General features: G+C 38.4%; 1 protein-coding gene across 4 annotated transcripts in view; it reads right to left on the bottom strand.

Moving 5' to 3' along the window:
- Positions 1 to 23,107, bottom strand: part of MAEA (macrophage erythroblast attacher, E3 ubiquitin ligase) — a 48,201-nt gene that overhangs the window by 13,934 nt on the left and 11,160 nt on the right. For 3 of the 4 annotated variants that reach the window (XM_062494114.1, XM_062494115.1, XM_062494118.1), the window contains exons 2-3: positions 16,422 to 16,604; positions 12,751 to 12,954 (exon numbers count right to left, since the gene is read on the bottom strand). In XM_062494114.1, coding sequence (XP_062350098.1) covers positions 12,751 to 12,954; positions 16,422 to 16,604 — 387 coding nt within the window. The remainder of the gene's footprint in view (positions 1 to 12,750; positions 12,955 to 16,421; positions 16,605 to 23,107) is intronic. The other variant, XM_062494117.1, reaches the window with a different exon arrangement.

Raw genomic sequence — 23,107 nt, 5'->3', positions numbered from 1 at the left:
AATATGTTATGCAAAATTTCCATGGACTGAATGTTCTGTTAGTGACAACAGTTCTCTGAGTCTAGTTACATAACAGAACTAGAACAAAAACAAAACAAAAAACTATTAAAGACTACACCTAGAATCTTGCAGACTTTTATACAACTGACATGCTTAATATCACAAATATTACCATAGCTCTAGTGAACAAAACCACTCTCAGAAACAAACAGCATTTTCAGCTGTCAGAACAGCTGAATACACTTAATTTTAGAAGTTCTACCTTCCATGAGACAAAGCTGAAAACCAGAACTAGCATCAGCTCTATCACATTCACATCTTACATTTAGTTAGACAGTTTTTCATTACACATACAGCAAGTCTAATACAATTGAGAAAGTGGACTAAATTACGTTAGGGCTATCAGAATGGTTATTTACAGAAATTTAAACAAGCCACATGTATTTCTAAGGTGCAGCAAAACTTGCAGCTTTTATTAAATCTTTCTCTCATTACTTAAATTATAAACCCAAAACATTGTCATTTATTTTACAGGTTGTATGATCATAGCAACAAAACCATTTAGCATCAAAAGAATTAATGGCCTCCCATAGCTCTAACAGTATCAAATCCAAGTCAGACTGAGCTTAGAATTCAGACAGCTACAAGTTTACAGAACATTGAGATTGCACTTTAATGGACTCTTCCCCTTTTTTAGAATTTAACTCTTAGGGTTAAAAAAAATAATGTATTTTATCAATGTGTTGGCAAATGGACCAAAAGAATGCCAACCTGTCCCACAACAGTATTTTTAAAGTAATCCTACAAGACCAAGAGAATAATCTTTTTGCTGGTCTGAAGTTTGCCTGATGATATGGTCAAGTGGAAGAAAAGTGCATTACTCCCCCTGTGCATGATAAGGTGACCATATAAAAACCTCTTGCCCATTAACTTATCTAGATAAGTAGCTTGACATATAATGCAGTCATATTCATTATCCTGCTTGCATTCCATACAGCTGCTGAGTGGAAAGACAATTCCATTTATGTTACAAACAATAACAACTCCATGTATCTCCTCAAGCTTATTTGATCTATGTGCCCTCTTAGTGAACAGCACTTGCTTTCACACCAAATTAAAACAAAGCATTTGCTTTTACATCAAAAAAAGGACTGGATCTCCTAAGCAGAAACAAATCACTGGTTTAATCTCATTTGTTAGCTTTTTACAGTGTAAGCTTCATTAAAAAAAAAAAATTAAAGAAGCATTTGTTATAAGCCCATGAGCTGCTGAGAGAATCCCAGCTATCTGTATTTATCAATCAGGTGTTGGTAGAGCAGCCTTCTATTATGAGCAAAAAGACTGCAGTTGCTGCTGAGGCAGACAAAACTTAAATAAAAAGAGAATTTCTACATTGCTTTCAAAAATTTAAAATTAAAAAGGTTCTATTTAACAGAAATGCTAATTAGATTCGCTGTTGCCAAAAGAAGTCAAAGCTTGGCAGCCTTCTCTATTAAATAGACAGCATGTATCCAGAAAACAGAGGAGAAGATTTTAAATTAAAGGAGTTTCTTTCAGAATCAACAATTACATTTAAACTGCACCAATAAATAGGATTTTCTTTTCTGTTGACTTGATAGAAAGTTAAAGAACAATATAAAAAAGGCATTAAGAAATCCTTTTGTAGAGACAGGAATAGCTTTTGCATTAGATTAGAAGTAGTTAGAAGTCTTAATCATGCAGACCGATTACCACAAAAATACTAAGACACAATTAGGCAATAAACCACACATGTCACACAGGTTTTGTTTTTTGGTTTTTTTAATCCAATCATACTTTACTATCTTTTCTGGTGGTGCCTGCTCTTGGTGCTTCTTCCTTAGCAGGACTAAGGAAACAGAACAAACGAGTATCAGGATTTTTATCAAAACTAGCACAGCTCTTCTACACAGGCCAGTAAGGAGTATAAATTGACTGCCTCATCTTGAATGGACAGGAACCAGTTTAGCATTTGTAACAAGTTTCTTATGACCCAGTCAAAAAAATCCCCATTAAGACCCCAATCCTGAATAGCTTTCTGAAAGTATTCTGCAATTCAGAGTTGTACAGGCTGCAGACCATACAGAAACCTTGTCTTTCTCAGCTCCTAAAACAGGATTAAGTTTTCACAGGCTGCTACAAAGTGCCTCTTACATAATTTACATATAAAATTGAGTAAATGTAAATAGACAATTTCAGAGAAATACTGCCACTTGATTTTGCAGGTGCAGAAAAAGCAGAAGCAAGTGTGTTTCTACACACTCCCCCTTGAAATGGCACAGTATTCAGCACCATGGCAAACGTTTTCTGACTCCTATATAAACTAAAAAGGAATTCTAAACTCTTTAATTACCCTCTTTACAACAGTAACGTCTCCATTTCACACTTTCAGCTTTCACACTGGAACGGGGGTTGCAATATTTCCCTGCCAGTACTGCACAACTAAGGAGAACCTACCCTGCACACAGATTATTTCAGTGCTGCAATCAAACCATAACTTTTAGCACAGACTTTCCAGTCCCCTGTGCATTGTGATAACTTTTTGCCTAAATCATTTGATTACAAACAGACAAGACCTGAGGTAGGGAGGGAAGACTTATTTACATGAAACTTTCATTTAATTCTACAACTGTACTGAAAAGTAGTCTCAAATGTCTCAAGGAGGAGAACTTGCTCCGTTAAGTACCAGCAACAATTATCCAAATACTCATGGGGGGAGCACAGTACAAACCACACAGTACCAGCTGGATTTTATAATTTCTGCTTTAAAAAACTGCTATTGGACTAAAGTGAACTAACTTTTCCTTCAATACAACAGTCACTCATCAGGTTTTAGAAGGGTAACTATCTCAACACTGGGTGACCTTTATAATAATAATAATAAAAAATCTTTAATTCCATTACAACAGTGAAAACTCCAGAGAAAGACATTTATTATTAGAGAAAACTGCACAGGAAGGCTGAAGAGACTTTAGTGAAAGCAGAGATACTTATTTAAACAAGAATACAGCTATCCATCACCCTGTGCTCTGCCTGATTTACATATATATAGCTTTTAAAATATCACTGCTTCTTTTTAAACTGCAAGTGCCTCCAGGGAGGGAGGTTATCAACCCTAGGATTCTGCACAGAACTCCAATTATTAGGTGTAAAATACTATGAAGAATGAGGATGGCTTGATGATGATGATGATTACTAGATACATACTCCTGGTCAACATAATAGCTGGATCCCATTTGCTCAGATGGGCTTTTAGTAAGAAAATCCCAAGCACGTTTATGCACTGCCCCTCCTCTGAACAGCTTCTGGACTCTCTGGTGATCGTGAGCAGGAGCTGATGGGCTGAACTCTCAGGGCAGCTCACTCCTTGCCAGGGTGTTCTCCTTAGCAGTGCCTTGTTTTCAGGAGACTCCAGCACTTGCCCACACTGGAGGGAAAGACTTCAGCAAAAATGAATACTAGTCTGAAACACCAAAACTAAGAGAATAACAAAAATGGGCCCAGAACTTAATGAATTTATGTAGTTGTGTTACAGAAAGGAAATGATTCACAAAAATACACTGAAGGTTGTGAAGAATAGTATCTGTGAAATAATGAGAAGGTATGGATAAAGGCAGTAGGGTGGTTTGGTTTAACTGGCAGATATGGAAGCTTCACACGAATTTAAAATTTAATACAGCTATGTCCATTATAAAGTTGTGAACCAAACTGGCAAATATATATTAAAATGTGAATTTAAACTGAATTTAAAGCCAAACAAAGGCTGGAACTTTAGATTGAGCACAATTAAAGAGAATTCAGCAGTGAACTGGAATATAAAAAAACAGATCTACACCTGTGGCTCTAAATTCACCAAGAAAACTGCTCAGAATTTTCAGCACAAGACACAACAAAAATTGCAACTTGGCATTAGATTGTATGTCAAATGATTTATAACAAAAGCATCATTTCTACAGTAGCAAAATAACTACAGAAATTCATGCAGTGTTCACATGAGGATTTTTATGTAACATTTTAAAATTTGGAGCAGTCAGGTCAAGCCATTCCTCTCCATTGGTCTCCAATAGGCACATGAGCTGAAGTACTTTTACTTTATGAGACCTAAAGCTGTCAGAAGGAATGTGCAATAAATGTTCATATGAATTATAATGGATTTCGTGTATTAATATAACCCCCAGAATATTTCACATTAGAAATACAGTGAATCTTTAGCAGGGCTCAAAACCAACCAGAAATGAGTACTAGAACACAATACTTGATATTTTCAAATCTCCCATAAGCTATTCTCAAAACAAGATTAATTCATCAAAAAAGAAATGTTAGGCTTAAACAAGGTAAAATAAAAGATTTGATTCAGTGAGATAAGGCAGCATTTTGTAGAAATGAAAGTTTCCTCAGTGGGGAAAAAAGCATCTCTCATAAAATAGGCTGTTTGTTATATAAAATAAGCAATTAATAACATCATAAGAGGCTGTTTATGTATTTTTTCAAAAATGTAAATTGTTTATTTTTAATTGCTTACTAGCATCAATATGAAATTGAAAATAGACCAGTATGCCTGAAGCTATCAGTGGCTCATTGCCAAGAGTATGTACCAATAACAGCTTTAATAGGATTGACTCTCTATCTATCTACACACATTACATGCATAAGAGCACTACCTCATAAAAAAGCCTTTGCTGATGCACTTCATCATACAGCAGCATGGTAAACTACTTGCATATGAAGTACAATAAACACTTAGATCACTCAAACAACAACTTCAGAAAAAGCTGTGTTAAGCTTTTAATGACTACTCACATACTCTCCTCTTGCAACACAACCTTCAGTATAATTTAGTTCTATGGAAGTGAAATAGAAATGCAGTAATGAACAGTTAGAAACAGAGGTCAATTTAATCTTCTATATTAATAAATGCATTTGTTAAAATTTCCCCTGTGATGAACACACAGCAAATCCAGGCATCATGTCAGGCTGTGATTGTCGTTACACAACTCAGGGAAAAGGCACAAGAAGTTACAAGGTAAGACAACAGGAGCAGCTGGAAAGAAGAGGTCACTGTATTTCCACAGTGGGGAAACAGTGAAAGAGGCATCACTTGGCAGGAGTGGGAAGCCTGGAACACACTACAGTCACACTGCCTACCTGAGAACATGTGCAGGAAAGAAAAAGGAGGTGTGGGTGAAGAGGGGGACAGTACAGGTAGTTTTGATGTAACAGGTAGTTTTGATGGCAGTAACAGAAACTGGGACCACAATCCAATTCCTCCGCCCCTTCACAAGAGCAGGAATAAAAGGCTGCTGGAGTAACAGTTTCCTCTAAGTCAATACAAGGTATATGTGAACTGCACTGACTTTGAAGGGAGACACAAATTAAGAAAATAATGGCATAGGTGGTGACAATACAGCAACACCACAATTACTGAAGACCAGTTAAAGTGGGGCACAGATTAACAGTAAGGAGCCTCCTTACACTCTGCTCATAAAATGGCATTGTCTGAAGTTCATTAAGCTACTATTAAGTACTATAATGCTACAACATTAACAGCATTAGAGAGAAACTAAACAGAGTAACTGACAGAAGGTCCTACTCAAAGCCAGCTGCAGAGCTAGTTATTGGAGAAAAAATGCAAAAACAGTCAGTCAAACCACAGATTCAACAGAAGAGCCAGAAATGTTTTTGTCTACAAATTAAACAGACTACCCATGGTGTACAGTCAAGCTTTCACAGGAGAGCATCTTCCATACCCTCAGCATAGCACAGACCGTCTAGTTCTGCCTGGCTATTTTTGAAGGATCCAGTATCTTACACTTAGTGTCTGTCAGAAGAGCATGGTCTTTGTATAACATGAGGATACTGATACTTTTGCTAATTAGTTATAATGATTAATTCTTGTTCTAAACTTGTGTCCAGCTTCAATTTTTCTGACCAGTTTACAAAACTCCTTGGTATTTGACCTCTGCTCTCACACCTACCATCAGCACCCACCCATAACATTCTCCAGTCATCTTCTCCCTCCAGTTTTTCCAATAGCTTTCTTCAAGTGTGGTAACCAAAACTATGCATATTCTGGCACTGGCAGCTCCGGAGCCAAGCAAAAAGAAGTGTTTCATCCACATCCTTTCACTCAAGGACATAAGCTTCTTGTAAGAGCACCAGAGTTGGAGCAAGCACTGAGGTTGGTTATCAGCAATCTGTTTTCCCAATGCATCCTCTGCTCCTGCCTCAGCAATTTTTATTTTTGTAGCTCAGCAAATGGCTACACCTTTCCCCATCAGCATATTATACCACGCTAAGTAGAGTAATAAATGACTACACTACAGTAGTGTGACAAAGCCTCTAGAGCTTAAGATGCATCACTGGGCAGAAAAGAAGTGCCTCGTTTTCTGTCATAGCCTCTTGCAGAGGAAAGGCACACAATCCTTTGCTAGTGGAGCACATGCCCTGCAGCTTTTGTCCATGCAGGAACAGTCTGTCCTAGCAGCTACACACATTCTCTAACAAAACATTATCCTATCATCTAATGTAGTAGTAGGAGCAAGTGTAAAATGTGAGGTAAGATTTACCCTTGAAGGAATGTCTGGCAGAAAGAAAGGACACTAAGAAGATGCATAACTGAACCCAAACCTCTTCTGCTCCTGGGTAATCTCCAGGTGATAACACCATTCCTTATTTAGATAAAATTTCAATTCAAGAATTTCTTGCACCACCAGCATTCCAGACTAAGTATTTTGTAATAAATTAGCTCAGTTATGATACACTACAGGTAACCCACTTTGTCTAAATGGACTGAAAAAAACAAGATGTTCAACATCACAGCACAATTCATGTTGTTGGCTTCTGAAGTGTCAAATGATTTGTAATGAGGAAGTTTGTTATTCTGCTTTGATCTTGACTATTTCACATTTACATAATTCCAATTCCTCAAGATGCTTGAGACAAGCTGCAGATGTAAGGCTGTGCAGGAACTGCAGCACTTGGAAATTCAGATGAACACACCCAGACATTCATTATACCAATCTACTCAAAGTTGCCATGCCTACACTAGGTACAGCCAAAACACATTTAAAGGAGTTTCCGAGCAGCTCTCTATAGCCTGGTACTGCAGGGTAACTCCAAGCAGAACAAGCTAAAATCCTGGCACCTTTAAATCAGCGATGCCAGTTTAGGAGCTCCTTCATACATAGTTCTCCTGTAACATCTCTAGCGTGGGAACAGCAAGTCACAGGAGAGGGACACAAATAGCTCCTGGCACAAGACACCTTTTACCATTCAGCCTGCATCTGGAAAGTCAGCTTGGCTATATTCTGCATGACAGTGAAGTAAATAACACATTCAAGCATTATGATGAATATTATTTACCTATTTGAAATCGAATCGTTATGAATATGAATGTGTTTTGATTAATTACTTTAATACGTGTGTGTATTTCCCTATAAGCAATTCTTGGACTATGCATCTTAACAAGTAGGATTTCTAAAGGTACATTTGTACGATTGTTAAAATATGTGTTTATTCAGCTTTTAACTTTTTGAGTTGACTTAATACTGCTCCTTTTTGCAATGCTCAAATGTGCACGTGGGTTATTTCTCATCTCCCATTTTCTGAGGGGGTTATCAAGTAGAAACAGTTATTTGGGGAATGGAATACTTCAAAAATAGCAGTTTCAGGAAGATTTTGCCCCATAGCAGACAGAAATCCTGTTCTACTGAGGTGTCAGCTGAAGGATACTTATCACAGTGCTGAGGAACACTTTTCTAAAGCAAGGAAAGAACATTTAACTTCAGGGTTGGAAAAAGGAATGCTGACATAGAATAGGAAAAGAGATCAGATACTTGGGCAAAAGCCATGAAGTTTGACTTGAAGAATTCATGTTTCTCTTATAACACAGGACATTAAATAAGATTTCTTAGCTTTCTGTAACAAAAGTGAGAGAGTGGAACACACTTGAATTGGTTGCAGGTATCTTTTCTAGTTAGGCTAATCCCTCCAAAAACAACGCAGCAATGATGCAGTAAAAAATACTAATTGGACCAAATGGGAAGGAGAGAAGAATGGAAGATAATCAGTTTTTCCAGTGACTTCTATTCCTTATTTAAACAAAATTAATTTATAAATGAATGTATTTACTACTTTAAAAGACAAATTTTTAGAATGGCTTTTTAGTATCTGCCCTGTTGTGATATTCTCCAGTGAATAACCATTACTACAGATGTAGAAGTGCTGCTCAGGAAGGAAACCATTGACAATAACAGGAGACCTGATCTCCAGCTTCAAGAAAATTTTTATCTTTTTTGGGACTGTGTCAATTGTCAAGACTTGAAGTTTCAAGAAGCCCTTCTAATACTGATCAATGTTGACAATGGTCACATGTCTAGACAAAACTTGTTAAGCCAATGGAACACTCAGTTCTGCCCCCACCCCACGAATCCTCAAAAGAAAAAAAAAGCAAAAAGCACACTGTGGTATGAATGCAAAGGGCTAGTTAAATAACTTTGAAGGATGATGCATGTACTTAATTACTCATCTAAGAACATTAATTGGCAGAATTTTAATTTATGTACATAATCTCTGAGTTAAGGTCAAATCAACCAGTTTTAAGCTATTTAAGAGGTTTTTCAACTCCAGCATTTCACTGCCCATATTACAGTATCACTGCCCACCCTGCCTAGGGGTGCAGTAGCTCTTCTGTTCCTCAGTGAATTACAGATTTTTAAATAATTTGCTCCCTGCCCCAACACACTAAAAATTCGGTTGAATTTATGCTATACTTCACAGACAAAGCATTGCCACTTGTACAGCTTCTGTACAGCATGAGCATTAAGGCAAAGAGATACATTATTTTACTAAAATAAGCTAAGCAGAGAGGAAAGAGCATATGATACGGGAGACTGGAGGCTTCAGAATCTGGGTTTGTTTTCAATCCTACAGGCAAAAATCACTACAGCTATACATAATTAAGCAAAGAATGTAAGGCCACTTTACATGTTTATTTTTTCTTCCTAGCCTATTAAGGAAAGGGCTGGAAAAACACTTAAAATTTTAAACCCCACCACCTCCAGAAAAAGTAGACTAAGCACCACATACATAGCTGAATTATAAAATTTATCTACAACTAGAAACCAACTTCCTATTGGAATGCCACTCTTCCTAAACTACATTTGCATATCAATTAATAGCATTGAAATGAGATAACAGTGTAGCTGAACATGCAATAACAAAGTTGAAGTTAACAACCTTGTCAGCTACCTGAAAATATGAATCTGCAGATGAAAACAGACATTTCCATATCGGTGTGGCTTTACAAGGTTGTAATGATGACCTTATTTTGATACTACTTATTCTAATAAGCCTATGCTGATGAGTTTTACTTATTTGCAACAAAAAAAGCCCTTAACATCTAGTTTGTATCTTCAACCCAAACTGTTTTTCACATCATTATGGAGCCAGAAGACATCAAGAAAAAAGTCCACAATATAATCCCTTCTACCCCACATTTATTTTGGCACAAACATTTCTGTCTTTGACTGTCAGCTCTTATTTTAATCTTACTCACATTCTGGTTTACTTTACCAAGCAGCATTACTTTTCTTTAAAGACATGTAACAAATATTTAACATTTGGAATTAATTTATTATATCGCATAATTTTATGCTATATAAATGCCTTATGCCCAAAGTTATTCCTTATTTGACCTAGTTCACAACTGATACTTAAAATTTCCCTATAATTTTTCACAGCCACCATTGCTTTCCATTTTGTTTGCTTCCTAGTTTATAACCATGGTTTTTAAGCACTTCTATTACAAGATTTCATAGCCTATCATTCCTATGGAGGCAATTAACTTAGAAAATAGCCTAAAATTTGTCACAGATCATCAAAATCTATTAGAATTGGACACCATGGCACACAGTTAATCTTTGCCAACAGTACACAGCAGACAGTTTGCTCAAACATAGGGATGATTTAATGGTTTCCTTTTGGTCACTGAAGCAGAATCCTTTCTGACCTGCTTCACCCATGAAGCACCTTGGCAGCTCTGCAAGTCCCTTCATATTCAGGAGCCACACAAGAAACTTAAATCAGGCAGGCTGAGACTTGCTCTCAAGACTGGTCTAACAGCTACTGGAAAGTGTTGAACCTGGGATCCCCAAGCTACAACTGAACTGGGAAGAGCTGCTTCCTTCAGCCTTTCCAAAGAGCAGCAAAGGGCACCAATCAGAGGAACAGAATCACAGAACAGTTGAGGTTGAGACCTCTGGAAGTTGTGTGCGGTCACCTCTAACAGGTTACTTGGGATCTTTCCCATTCCAGTCTGGTTTTGAGCATCACCAAGTACAGGGAGACTCCACAAGTTCCTGTGTCTGCTGGGGAGCCCAGAACTGGGTACAGCACTCCAGATGAGCCTAACCAGAGGAGGGTTGAAGGGCTGGATCACCTCCCTTCTGCTGCTCATCCCAGTGCAACCCAGAGTGCTGTTGAATTGTCTTTGCCATGAGAGTACATCATTCAGCCTCACCTCTGGCTGCTGGACAAGCTGAACAATAACAGCTATTTTTTTCAGGTTCTTACTTAAGGTATAATATCTACGCAGTGGTAACAAAATTAAGATGCCTAGTGGTAAGGGTATTAATCAAAATGCCAGGTGAGACCACAGTAAACGAAGATGACTTGGCATGAGAGAATAAGATATTTTGCAATCTCTACAGCAAAGTTACATTAGTAAGCATTAGAGAACATTTCAATGCTTGCATCCTTTAGCAAGAAAGGAACAACAAGAAACAATGCTGCTATCTTATTAAACCAACAAAACCATAGATTGTGTGTAACAAACAAGTCCTAGTATCATACATTGTAAAAGCTGGTCACAAAGACGATTGCCATACAGTTAAGAATGACCAAGTGCAAAGCAGAGAAACCGAGGGAAGCCTTATCTTCATTAAGGCCAAACAAACCATAATGCTGACTAAAATGCATATTGTGAACAAACTAGAAGAAAAATGGCCTCATTGCATTCAACATGCAACTATGTTCTGTGTTATTAGCTATTCTGATGTTATGCAAATTAAAAGAGTTAGGTTTGCAGGCAGAAGGTAAATAATCTTATTTAAAACTTCCCTTTTAACACAGATTTTTCTACTCAACAAACAGAATTAAAAGCTTTAAGTATGATGCTTTTACCACAGGGTCTTTCAGTATGTCCTGACAGGCTTCCATGCTCATGTCCAAACCAAAGCTGAGCATTACTTAATCAGACATAATAGAGCTGGCTATGAAAGTGAAAATATTTCCATAGTGCTTCTTCAGCAGACCTAGTAGGTACAGTAACATGATGATTCAGCAGAGATGAGCTCCTGCTCAAAACAGGGAAACATCTACCAGAAGTGGGAGAGCTGCTGACCAGTCAAGCTGCAGTTATCCCAGCGTAATTGCCTTGGGTATTTTCAACTCACGTGCATGGGCTGTATCTCCAGTGAGGCACAACAGCCTCTTCAGCTAATTTTTTCTGGACTATTTCCTATTAATACTTTGTAACCCACTTCCCCTCTCACTTCTATTCAGCCTCTTCATGCTATTTCCTATTTGGCATTAATGAAATTGCTGCTGGCTGAACAGGATTAGACCAGTAAAGCAGCCAAGGAATAAGAGACACATGACAAACAGGTTCGTGTTACAAGACAAAGAACAACTATGTATGCTCTATAATTTGACATCAGTAACAAAAATCTCTTTCTCCAAGAAAATGAGGGAGATGTATTCAGCTATTCCACCTAAGAAAGGCAAAGCACATAAGTCACGTAAGAGAACTCAACTCTCAGCATCTTTTTGAGAGTAAGATTTTAACTAGAAGAGTTGCACACCTTCTGGAATCAAGAATATCAAAAGATTCAAGGATTACTCAGAATCAAACTGCAAAGGCTACTTAAAATCTGCAAAACAGAAAAGCTAGGCAAACAGACAAGCTTTTCTCTAGACAAACAGCAAATGCTTAAAAAATCCATTTTAACGTCCTTGTGGCTGTCAGAGGACTACAATGAGGATTCATTGGTCTGCATAAAGAAACTACACCAAAGTACACAAACTCAAAACACTTCATAACCCACTGTGAAGCCAAGCAAAACCAACTGGCTAACCGGTGAAAAGGAAAGCAACAATCACAAAATGGTGGAACACACAAACCAGCAAATCATTCTTAGGATCATGCAAGATATAATGGCTACTAAAAAACCCAAACTGTAGCAAAATTTATTTTCCCAAGTAAAAGCCAGCCTATCTGTCAGTGCACTAAACAGGATACAATAGAACAGTTGTTCCAGCAATCAGCAAATGCTGCTCTGCTCAGTCTGGTCACCTACACATATCAGCTGAGTGGGGCTAGGCAGATGGGAGCTCCATCAGCTGCTTAATCAGCAGCCTAAAGGCCTCTAACAAGAAATTTTGTATGATATTTGAGAATTAATCTGAGTTTTAACAGAGAAAGGTGTTTGTCTAAAAGCATTTAATTTGTGACTAAAAATCATGCCTTAAATTTTTACTTAATACATTAAAATGCAATTTATGCCAAGTAACAAGAACAAATGCAATCCTATAAAGATTAACAGATAAACATTAGCAAGGAAGGCACACCAATACATAAAAATAACTGCTACAAGGCTAAAACACCTCGTTCTCATTTCCCAACTTCCTCTTTACTACCATTTAGTTAGCAAGTTAGTCCATACTGCCACCCACCTCAATCCCACTTTGTCTGGCTAGTTTTACAGCAGTGTTGTAGTAGCCACAGCGCAGGAGATGTTCCACCATCATACGATCCATGCGTTTCTTCTTCCACATGTTGGCAGCAGCTGGCTGGTCACTGCTGTGCTCCTTCAGATGTTCAATCCTGCGTTTGCAGAGCTTTGCACTTTCATCTTCAGCCTGGATTGACTCAACGGCCTAAAAAGTAAAAACTAACAGTAAGAGCTATGCATTTTCCATCTCCTTTTAAAGCAAAACACAATAATTGTTTGTAAGCGTTCTTTGTGTTATACAGCTTCTCCCAGTAGTGTTTCTTTTGTTTAGAAATATTTCCTGTGGCAGTGCATACATTTCTGCATGGCTGGTCTTGTTCTGATATCTTCTTGCACAGAACTAAGTGTTGATATATTTGACATTATGAATATATATTTTTCTGCTTAATTTGCAGATCATCCAAAACCAGAAATACATCAAGTATGGCAGCGACTGCTGTAATAGCCTGCAAAGAGCTTGTGAAGGTTTGCAGTAATCTAATCCAAAAGGTTGAAAAGCAAAATTTCAGCCTCTAACCTATGCATGGCTTCTTCCTTCAGCAGCTGTCCTGCTGGATTAGTTCTACTGAGGAGTGATGCAGAGTAAACCCACATTACTTCTAATACACTGCAGCCATTTTAATCGGTCAGGCAATAATGGAAATTATAGAAATGGTTGGCCTCTTGAAATTCAAGGATCCAAAAGCAGTTTTTCAAAATCATCAGGTTTATTAAACTGGTACTGTTTTATATAACTCTGCTACTGTGAAAACATTGCATCCCTTGTTAAGGAGCTTTACTTAGGAAAACACATTTGTCCAGAGGAACCAGATTGATGATTTTAAACCAACATACTGGCATACCCAGCAAAAGCACACACCACAAGGTACTGCCATAATATATATATATATATATTTTTAATTAAAAAGCAAAACACTCGGCTCATAGTTGCTTTCCTTCAACTTTAAAATCATCATTCCAAGCTGGCTGATTCAGTAAACAGCATGTGACAACTCTGGGCCATGTCAGGCGACAGAACTCCAGGAAGCTGGCAGTACCTTTATGTGCCTGCTAAGGTAAAGGCAAACCAGCAGAGGATAGCTAGTACCTTTCCCATCTGCAGTATGTCACTAGTGATGCAACTGCAAGTTAGGCTGCCCTGTGGTGACTTTAAATTTGCTGGCTTGTGTTTGAATGACTGGACAGCTCTGGCAGCTGGAAGGCACAGGCAGAACCTGGCAGCCCACTCTGCACTCCACGCTGACACAGCGACCTTTCCAGAAGCCAAACTACAGTATCATATATGGTACAGCTCCAGCTCCAGAAGCTCAGGCTGTTCTAGTTGTATTTACCATGCCTGCCCATAGACAGACTTCTTCTGAAAGGATCAACAATTGAAAAGCAAAGGGAAATGAGAGAAAACTTGCAAGGAAAGCTCACCAAGCTTATTCCCCTCTCCTCCCCCCCAATTAAGCCTGACTTTGGTACTGCCATTGATACCAAACTCAAGAATCTAGTCACTATACAAGAGTCTCTTAACAACATTCATGTAAACATCTGCAGCATGAGTTATTTTTACTACTGAAGTCTTGAGTTACTTGTGCTGATGACTTTAGCTTTATTTTGTAACACACAGTTTGGAGACAAGCATTTTGTTTGAGTTATAAACTGGGTCTCTTCCTATTCAGCAAGCAAACACTAACTCAAGACAAAACACACTTTCACTTTTTAGTTGTCTGCAGTATTATCAGACGTTAAGGCAACCTTGAGAAATATTCTGGATACAGCTAAGGACTTGAGGCAGCCAGGCCCAAGGTTAGACCCTTTCTCCTTCCAAAGGGCTCTCCTTACATGGCTTTGTATCTGGACCTATAATAGCTCTTGCTGCTTTTTTGGTCCTTCTAGTACATTCAGAAAGGTTACAGCTCCTTTGCAAATCCCTCTGAAGCAAGTCTATGTGGTCTTGCCCTGCTGGACATTAATAGAACTTGGGGAAACCAGCATATTAAACAGGGTGCAAAAGGGAAAACAAAAAGGCCTAGATTTCCCCAGGATCATTTTCAGAATCCAAGAACCCTGCTGTGTTTAAAAACTCTCTTTCAAGAGTGAGTAAGGTGTTAAATAAAAGAACCATCTAATTCTATTAGGGCCATCTCAGCAGTTCATGAGATCCTTGTCTAAACACAGGAGGAAACAGAGATCCCACTTGGGTCCAAAGGCTCTAAAGAAAACAATCATTTTGCTTGGGGCAGAGATTATAGAGAAGACATTTGGGAGTTGAGGGTTTGGAGCAGAAACAAGACCTTTGTATTTCAGAGGACTTCTACTGTTAAACAGTATTTTTTGGTCTTTTGTTCTTTCTGAGCAGCTGTAAGATTCCCCAGAGTCTTTCAGGCAGTCACAAACAAATGAGCAATTAAACTAAAATGGAGCTTTGCACCCAAAACATTGAACCAATGTCTTCAGACACACCCCCATAGTCAACAAACCTTTAACAAGTAAATAACTTTTACTCCTCCACATCATTACTACACACCTACAAGCAACATCCAACACCTCTTTCAGAAATAGCTCCTATTCTTCTGTAAGTAATGGAGAAGTGAAGAAAACACATCCTTTATGATCTCTTTAAGCCTCACAATCCAAGGATGAAAAGAGCAATTAATTTATCAAGTCTCTTGCAGAACAGCTCTTCAACACCTAGCTAACTTGTTCAAGCAGAAAACCCCAAATCAACAGACATGACAGCATTATTTTCATGTTGCAAACCTCCAAGGTATTTTGATGCTTCACACAGTACTGTCTCAAGATTTATATCTGTTGGTTATTTCATTTAACTTTTAATGAAATGACTCTGCTGCTATGTTTCATGTATTTATTTTTGAAGAAGCACTGCTCTCAAGTCAAGCGACAGAGTTATTTTCATTTTTCTGCAAGACTTGTTTCAAGTAAGTGTTCTGATGACTCTAGGGATGGGTAATATTCCCCTCCAAAATAAGGATGGGTTTATACTTTTTTTCTGAGAATGTATACACCTTTTTCTAAGAAGATGTGGTAAAGGCATGAAAGGCTGGTTGTATTTTGTTCAAGTTTAACAGCTAGAAGCAGGTTATCCTGCCAAATTTTATTTTAAAGGCTCTTAATATTCCCTAGGAATCATTTAAATTGCAAGTTGAGTGTTTATTAAAAAAAAAATCAACTAGCAATCCAGGACAACTTGCACTTTTTCTTCTGCAGAAAAGTCTCAACACCGCATACAACTATTCCTGCACTAGGGGTTTCACATTTTTCAGCTTCATCTTCTACACTTCTTTTGCTATTCCAGTGATCAGTTAATTCAGTTGCACAAATTTTTCCATTAGACAAGCAGGAATTGACACAAACCAATTAATTTGCTACTATTTCTTTTCAGTTAGTAAAGGTAACCCTTTTCAGGACTACAAATAGATACTAATTTTACCTGCCAACAGAAGTCTGTTATACTTACACAAGGACCACCAATCATGTTTCTTAGGCGGGATGAAGCAACATTTCACTGTGCATTCCAAGGCCTTTAAAGAGCCAGTAACACCTGTTATCTTGAAAAGAAAATCCAAGCAAACAGCATTGCAGTGAAGGTAGAGCAGCACTCACCTTGCGTTTCAGAACGCTGAGTTTTTCCACGACTCCATCCAGGAGACTGACAACTGAGTCCACAGCAGGACAACTGCTCAGCGTCTTCTCCAGCTCCGCCACCACCATGGTGACGTGGCTGGTCTCGCGATCAATGTTCTTCTGCGCAGCTCGAAACCGTTTGTTCAGTGTTTCATATGGCACCTGAAGGAGAAAAAACAAGTCATTAGAATTTCTGTACTTCAAAAGTCAGGTCCTCTAGAGCTTGGAAAGACTGATGACTTCATCTGACGCGGCCCAAAGAACACCTCGGTTCCAGAGGACTAGAGGTCATTGACTGAATTTGAGTTCCCGTACTAAAATAAAACCCTTATTTAAGTTCTCTCAGCAAGGAGCTCACATTTCAAAGATTATGAGAAAACAACAGGAAAAATGCTGCAGTTTCTTCATTGATACCAGGTTCACCTCTCCTGCTTTGGCTTTAGAAAGCACTGATGGAAACAGCCCAGGGACAACAGAAAGTGAAGACAAATCTGTGCCAAGGAAAGCTACAAATTAAAACTACAACTAAGATCACCCTTCAGAAGATGACTTTGTAATTTTATATTTTTTTCCTTCATGAATTCATTAAAATAGAGAAAGTTACCTTTGAGAGAAAGCATGTATAATGCATATTGGCTACTGAAAAATTTACACACAGTACACCAACAGTTATTCAGGAAATCCAACAAGTCTCCTACATACCTCTACCCATGAAAGACTACTTTTTAATATTACTTCCCCAAGGACTATAAGGAATGCCAAGAGAAACCCCATGTAAATTTTCTTTTAGTGATAAAACCCTAAAATATATTACTAATATGGTTGATTTTCCCTAATGCTCCATTCCTGAATTATGGGATTTGCCAGTCTTGGGGTTCTCCTGTCCTACTTGTCCCACACCTTTGTGGAACAGTCAAATCAAAACTGCTACTGCTGGCCATTAGGGACACATGGATGGGAGCAGTCTACATTCTGGGGAATGATTTGGGGAAAGCTTACAGGAATTGTTCAGCTGCTTCCACTACAATGGTAGCAAAAGCAATTTAGACAGGAAGTTCTATTACTTCACAGAAACCGGAATTTTTAAAAACATTCCAGTGCTATACACTTAATTCAGCCATATCTTCAATCTTCAAAAAGTCCATGAGAAATTCTTTCAGGTAGTTATGATAATCTTGATTGCTTTTCCATTAATCAAAGGCATAATTTAGCTAGCAATCAGATTATCCATGTTAAAGGTAAAACAGGAAACACAAATCAGTGCTCTGTTTGGTACATATCACGTATATGTTTGATTACAAATCTTTCAAGCATGTAACTTCTAATCATTTATATCCAGATCTCCATTTTTCTCCTAATTATCTGCATATAAGGAAGTATCTCCAGGGGCCAGATCCCTTCTGGACTCTATTAGCAAAGAGGCTCCTACTGAACCACTGCAATTCCCCATCAGAGAACAGTTTGGTTCAGAGGAAGGAAAGTGAGCCAAAGCATTTGCTTTCCAAGACTTCTGCATTACCTACAAGAGGTTGTGCTCATTTATAGCAGTAATAAAACAAGGATAATCCTGATAAGGTATGAAAGGGCTCTTCTTCTCACTGAAATGATCTGTTTAATGGTTCTTGGTATCTCAAACTAAGATCTAAACAAATGATAGGACAAGACTCTACCACAGGAAGCATCAAGCCAAAAAAATTATTTTCCTTATATATTTTGCCCTAAAATCCCAGCAGTACACCCATCCAAAATTCAAACCACATAAACCACAACAAATAATAGGCTTCAACATCTACTTAGTTGCCTATATAACAATCTTCCATCTCCAACCCTCATTTCTTTTTTCCATTTCCACAGAAAACATGAAATATTTTAGAGACCCACAGATAAAACTGATGTTCTAGGAGGCCATTATTTTTACATCGCATGTTTTTGAACATGGAAACTTATTTCTGACTCAAAGACCTGATGTTAGCATTAAGACAACTTCTTCCCTTCTTTTTTCCTCACTGCGTTTTTCTTACTGTCCACCAAAAAATATTTCTGCAAGTATTTTGCTAATCAGCTTTCCATGCCACACTGAAAATCTGCATCCATAAAGACTTTCATAAGCTCAAATTAATAATAGCTATCTTTTTTAGTACAGAAAGTGCTTTTGTTAAATTTTGAGCAGTCAGTTGGACACAGATTTAGTCAGTTGGGAAAAAAGTCTGTTTAATCTCCCCTTTCCCTAGTTCCTTATCTGCACTCAAGAGCAGTAACAGCGCCCATTTCCTGTGCTCTGTCTCATCAGCATGCACAGTTCTGGCACAGTTTGTGTTCATATGACATTTAGAACAACTGGACTTTCACTTTCAGCTGGTATCACTATGTATCATTTAGAATGTGTCTAGGTGCAATAGGTTTTTGAATCTTCTCTTATCCCTTTTCCCCCCTACCATGAGAACAATCTGAATGACTTGAGTGGAAGAGGGTACGAATTGAAATGTTTCCACTACATGCTCCAAAAGCAAACAGAAGTAAACATATTGAGAAACATAATTCAGAGTGTCATAACAAGGGAAATTAAAGATACAATGAAATTATTTGCATAACTGAGGCTGACAGTAAATACTCTTTACCAGATATTTTCATAATTTGCACAGGCAATTGTTTCTTATTATAGAGCTTACAGTTTTCATGAGAATATTTGTAAATCGCATCTAGATACAGCTTTTACATTTAATTTACAGGGACAGTCTATGAATGTCGAAATTTAGAACTGCAACTGCTATATTCCTTACAAAGCAGCATTTTATCTAGAATTTGCATTTTGATCCACTGGTTCTTTTATTACTCCTACAACTCCCAAGTGCCAAAAAACCCAGCTCCCCAGTACTGGCCTGCCTTACTGCAGAACCCTTCCAAAGTTACAGGCACTGTATCAACAGGACCATTTTTTCCCACCAATAAGGAAAGTTAATGGAAGGAGGACCTAGAAGAAAGCACTCTGGACAACGCAATTAAAAAAAATTTTAACTATGGGTCACTTTGATTTTCAGGTACCATTGTTAGAAAACCGTGAACACCGAATTTTTCAGCCCAAGAGACAAATGTAAGATTTACCTCTCATTAATTGCCACAAACCTATTAGAGACCTGGACTCTTTCCTGCTAGTACCATTCTGCAACCAAACCTGGATTACAGAGTCATCATTTAGAGACATGAGTGACCTACAGAACTCAGCCTAGGGAAGCACTACCTTAAGGAAAAAAGAATAAATCAGCTACCAGAAAATTTTAAATTAAGCACCAGGTACTCACTAGAATGTGTTCTGTATAAGAACAATACCAACTTGTCCTACTCAGAGCTTGAAAAACCACACCCAGTTGGCTCAAAACATGAACATACAAGAGGACATAAAGGAAAGTTGTAAAATGTTAGCAGGCAGCACATTTAAATCCATTGGCACTAAATAGGTTCTGCTCCTTTTGTTCACCAGCTTCCACAGCTGCAGACACATTATTCAACCTAAGCATGTACTAAATCAGGTCAAACTTAAACCTAGTGAGAAGGAATTTGACTGAAGTTAGAACAACCTACACAAGGGGTAAAATTCCAGTAATAAAAGTTTTTCCAAGACGAAAATTTTGCTGTGATGTGAAGGAAAGTCTGCTTGGCTGGAGGCTTCTGCAACTGTAGCATGACTGTTTCCAGGTGCTAAACACCAACAAAGAGGCAAAGACAACCGATTAACCTGATCCAAGTATTTTCTTTATTTCAAGAGTTACTTCACCCTGTTTTTAGAAAGCCAAAAAAGTGGTGTGCTGTCCCAGAACATGCTCCAACAACCTCTAGCTGTGAAGACAAGACTTAGAAGAGGATTGTTCTGGGTGTACAAGCTTGAACTGGTGGAAGAGGAGGACGGACTGCCATGAGAGCTACATATTGGTTGTTCAGCTGAGAGCAGGGAGTAGAAAACTGCAGAGCTAAGGACGTCGGGGGGAGTTTTTAAGTGTACACTTAAGAACTCAACTGTGAAGTTTACTACCTGGCCTTCAGCCCAAACACAGTCCTCTTCCTGCCCATGAATGCAAATAAGGTACCAAAGCAAGGCAGAGTTATTAAATCACAAAGTGGCTAAAACTATTCAAATTGGGCAACTGTAGGCAATCTTTCTTTTCATAAGCCAGATCAAATGTTACTTGAAATACCCTTGAGCATAGTGAATTTAAATATATTTTCATAAAGATATTTTTTTCAATAAGCTGTTCACTTACTAAGTGATTCAATTTTCTTGAGTTTTTTGAAAACACATTAGAAGTAGGAAAAAACCCAGCCAATATTAAATGCTTGCATATATTGTAACCTGATGTTTTGTAAACTGTACACACTTCTCAAAAGCTAATTATCAGCCTGCAAATAAATATTTAAAGAAATATCAATAATATTAAGCCAACTGCATACAGGGCTAGATCAAAACAAGTGTGAGCAGCTGGTCAAGGGAGACAATCTGCCCCTCTACTCTGCTCTTGTGAAGCCTCACCTACAATGCTGCACCCAGCTCCAGGGCCCCCAAATACAAGAAAGATATGAAACTGCTGGAGCAAGTCCAGAGGAGGCCACAAAGGTGATGAGAGGGCTGGAGTCCCCCTGCTCTGGAGACAGGCTGAGACAGCTGGGGATGTCCTTCCTGGAGAACAGAAGGCTCTGGGAAGACATTATGGCACCTTCCAGTACCTAACAGGGCTAAAAGAGAGCTGGAGAGGGACTTTTCACAAGGGCATGGAGTGACAGAACAAGGGGGAATGTTTTCAAAATGGCAGAAGCAGGGTTATATTAGATATCAGGAAGAAATTCTCTGCTGTAAGGGTGGTACAGCCCTGATACAGGTTATCCAAAGAAGCTATGGATGACCCATCCCTGGAAGTGTTCAAGGCCAGGTTGGATGGGGCTTTCAGCAACCTGGTCTAATGGACATGGCAAGGAGGCTGGAATTAAATTATCTCTAAGTTCCCTTCAAAGTAAACCATTCTATGATTCTAAACCAGCTAATCCTACAATGCATATTGCTTTTACACTAACTATCAAGATTTTACTGGGATTAACTTTTTTTCTTCCTTAAGTGTTCCGAATGTATCTACATGTGCACACTTCGTACTCTCTCCATAAATCATATATATATATGGAAACAGCTACTGAACACACTCCCACCTCAGCTCTTGCTTATCTCTACAGACTCACAGAAAAACACCTTTAGAAAATATGTAATGAGAACATACCATCTACAGCAATCAAAAGGGAGAGAAAAATGCAGACCATTTTCCCCTCATATAAGTTCATTAATTATAGTGATCAAAGCTTAAAAAGCTTTGCTACCTCAATGGCATTTATGTTAGAAATCAGACATCCAGACTGGACTTATGCTCACTGTAGCATCTTGAATTCTATTAAGCAGCTTAATGGCATTTTGACAGCGTGGTGAAGTTTTAGCCTGTTGCACACTTGCAGACAGTCAGCCACTGAGCACCTGGGGTTTGCAAACAAACTGAACACGGACATTGCTGAAGGGCTCCCTGCTCGGGATAGAGTACAGCATAACAAAACAAACATGAACTGTGGCGAGGTCTTCTTTGCAGAGGTGTTGGAAATGTCCAGCCACAAAAGCCTTCTGAGTCACAGCCAGAAATCCAGCACTCATTACCATCACAGCCAACATATATATCCACTTCATTCAATTAGACTTCAAATAAGTAATTGCAATTACCAGGACCTTATAGACAAGCAGTTTAAGGAAGATGAAAAACATCTACAGAATTCAGTTTGTGACCCAACTACAAAAGACAACAAGGTCTCACTTCTAAATGCCTTCTTTGTCTTTACCGGTAAAGATCTCCTAAGCTTTCCTGATGATGTATGAGCAACTGAGTCTGGGGAGAGAGGTACTATTCACTCATGTAGAAGTCCAAAGCAAGCTGAGGATACAAACGTACACAGGGGCAGGACTGAGGAAAGTAGAGAGCTCTTGGATGACACTGCAAACCTGATACCATTGCTGGAATGTCATGGTGAACAAGAAAAGCTGTCTGTGATTGAAAAGGTCAAGTTCTATGCCTCTACTCCAAAAAGAGAACTTGGAAGATCACAAAAACTACAGGCTGGTCTGCCTCATCTCAGTTCTTGTGAAAGTTACAGAAAAAAAAAATCTTACGGAAACCATTTCCAAGTTTATAAAGGTGACTAGGAACAACCAGCCCAGATTTGTCGTAAGCAAATCAAACTTTGACAACACTGTTTGCTTCAGTGCTCTCTGAATGACAGGAGCATACTGGCAGCCTCTCATGCCACCAGTAGTGAGTTTTTGACATTGTTTCACTTGTGGCCAAACAAGGGAGACATGGACTCAATGGCTGAACGACTGCATTAGTCAGGCTCTAAGAATAATGGTCACTGGTTCCACAGCTTCCTGGAGGCAAATTACAAGTACTGCTTGACTCTCCAAGAATGTTATCAGCTCCAACATACATGTCATCTTCAACCATCTGCACTACAGAACACACAGTCAGAAAGCTAACAGAGGACAAAGTGGTAGAGGGCTTGATAAGTGGGTGTCAGAGCTGCCATTCAAAAAAATGACAAACTGGTGAAATACACCAAGAAATGTATGAAACAATCAAGGCAAACTCCAG

The sequence above is a fragment of the Cinclus cinclus genome, chromosome 5 (assembly GCF_963662255.1).
Source record: "Cinclus cinclus chromosome 5, bCinCin1.1, whole genome shotgun sequence".
Classification (NCBI taxonomy): Eukaryota; Metazoa; Chordata; class Aves; order Passeriformes; family Cinclidae; genus Cinclus; species Cinclus cinclus.
This window is presented reverse-complemented; position numbering and strand designations above follow the sequence as displayed.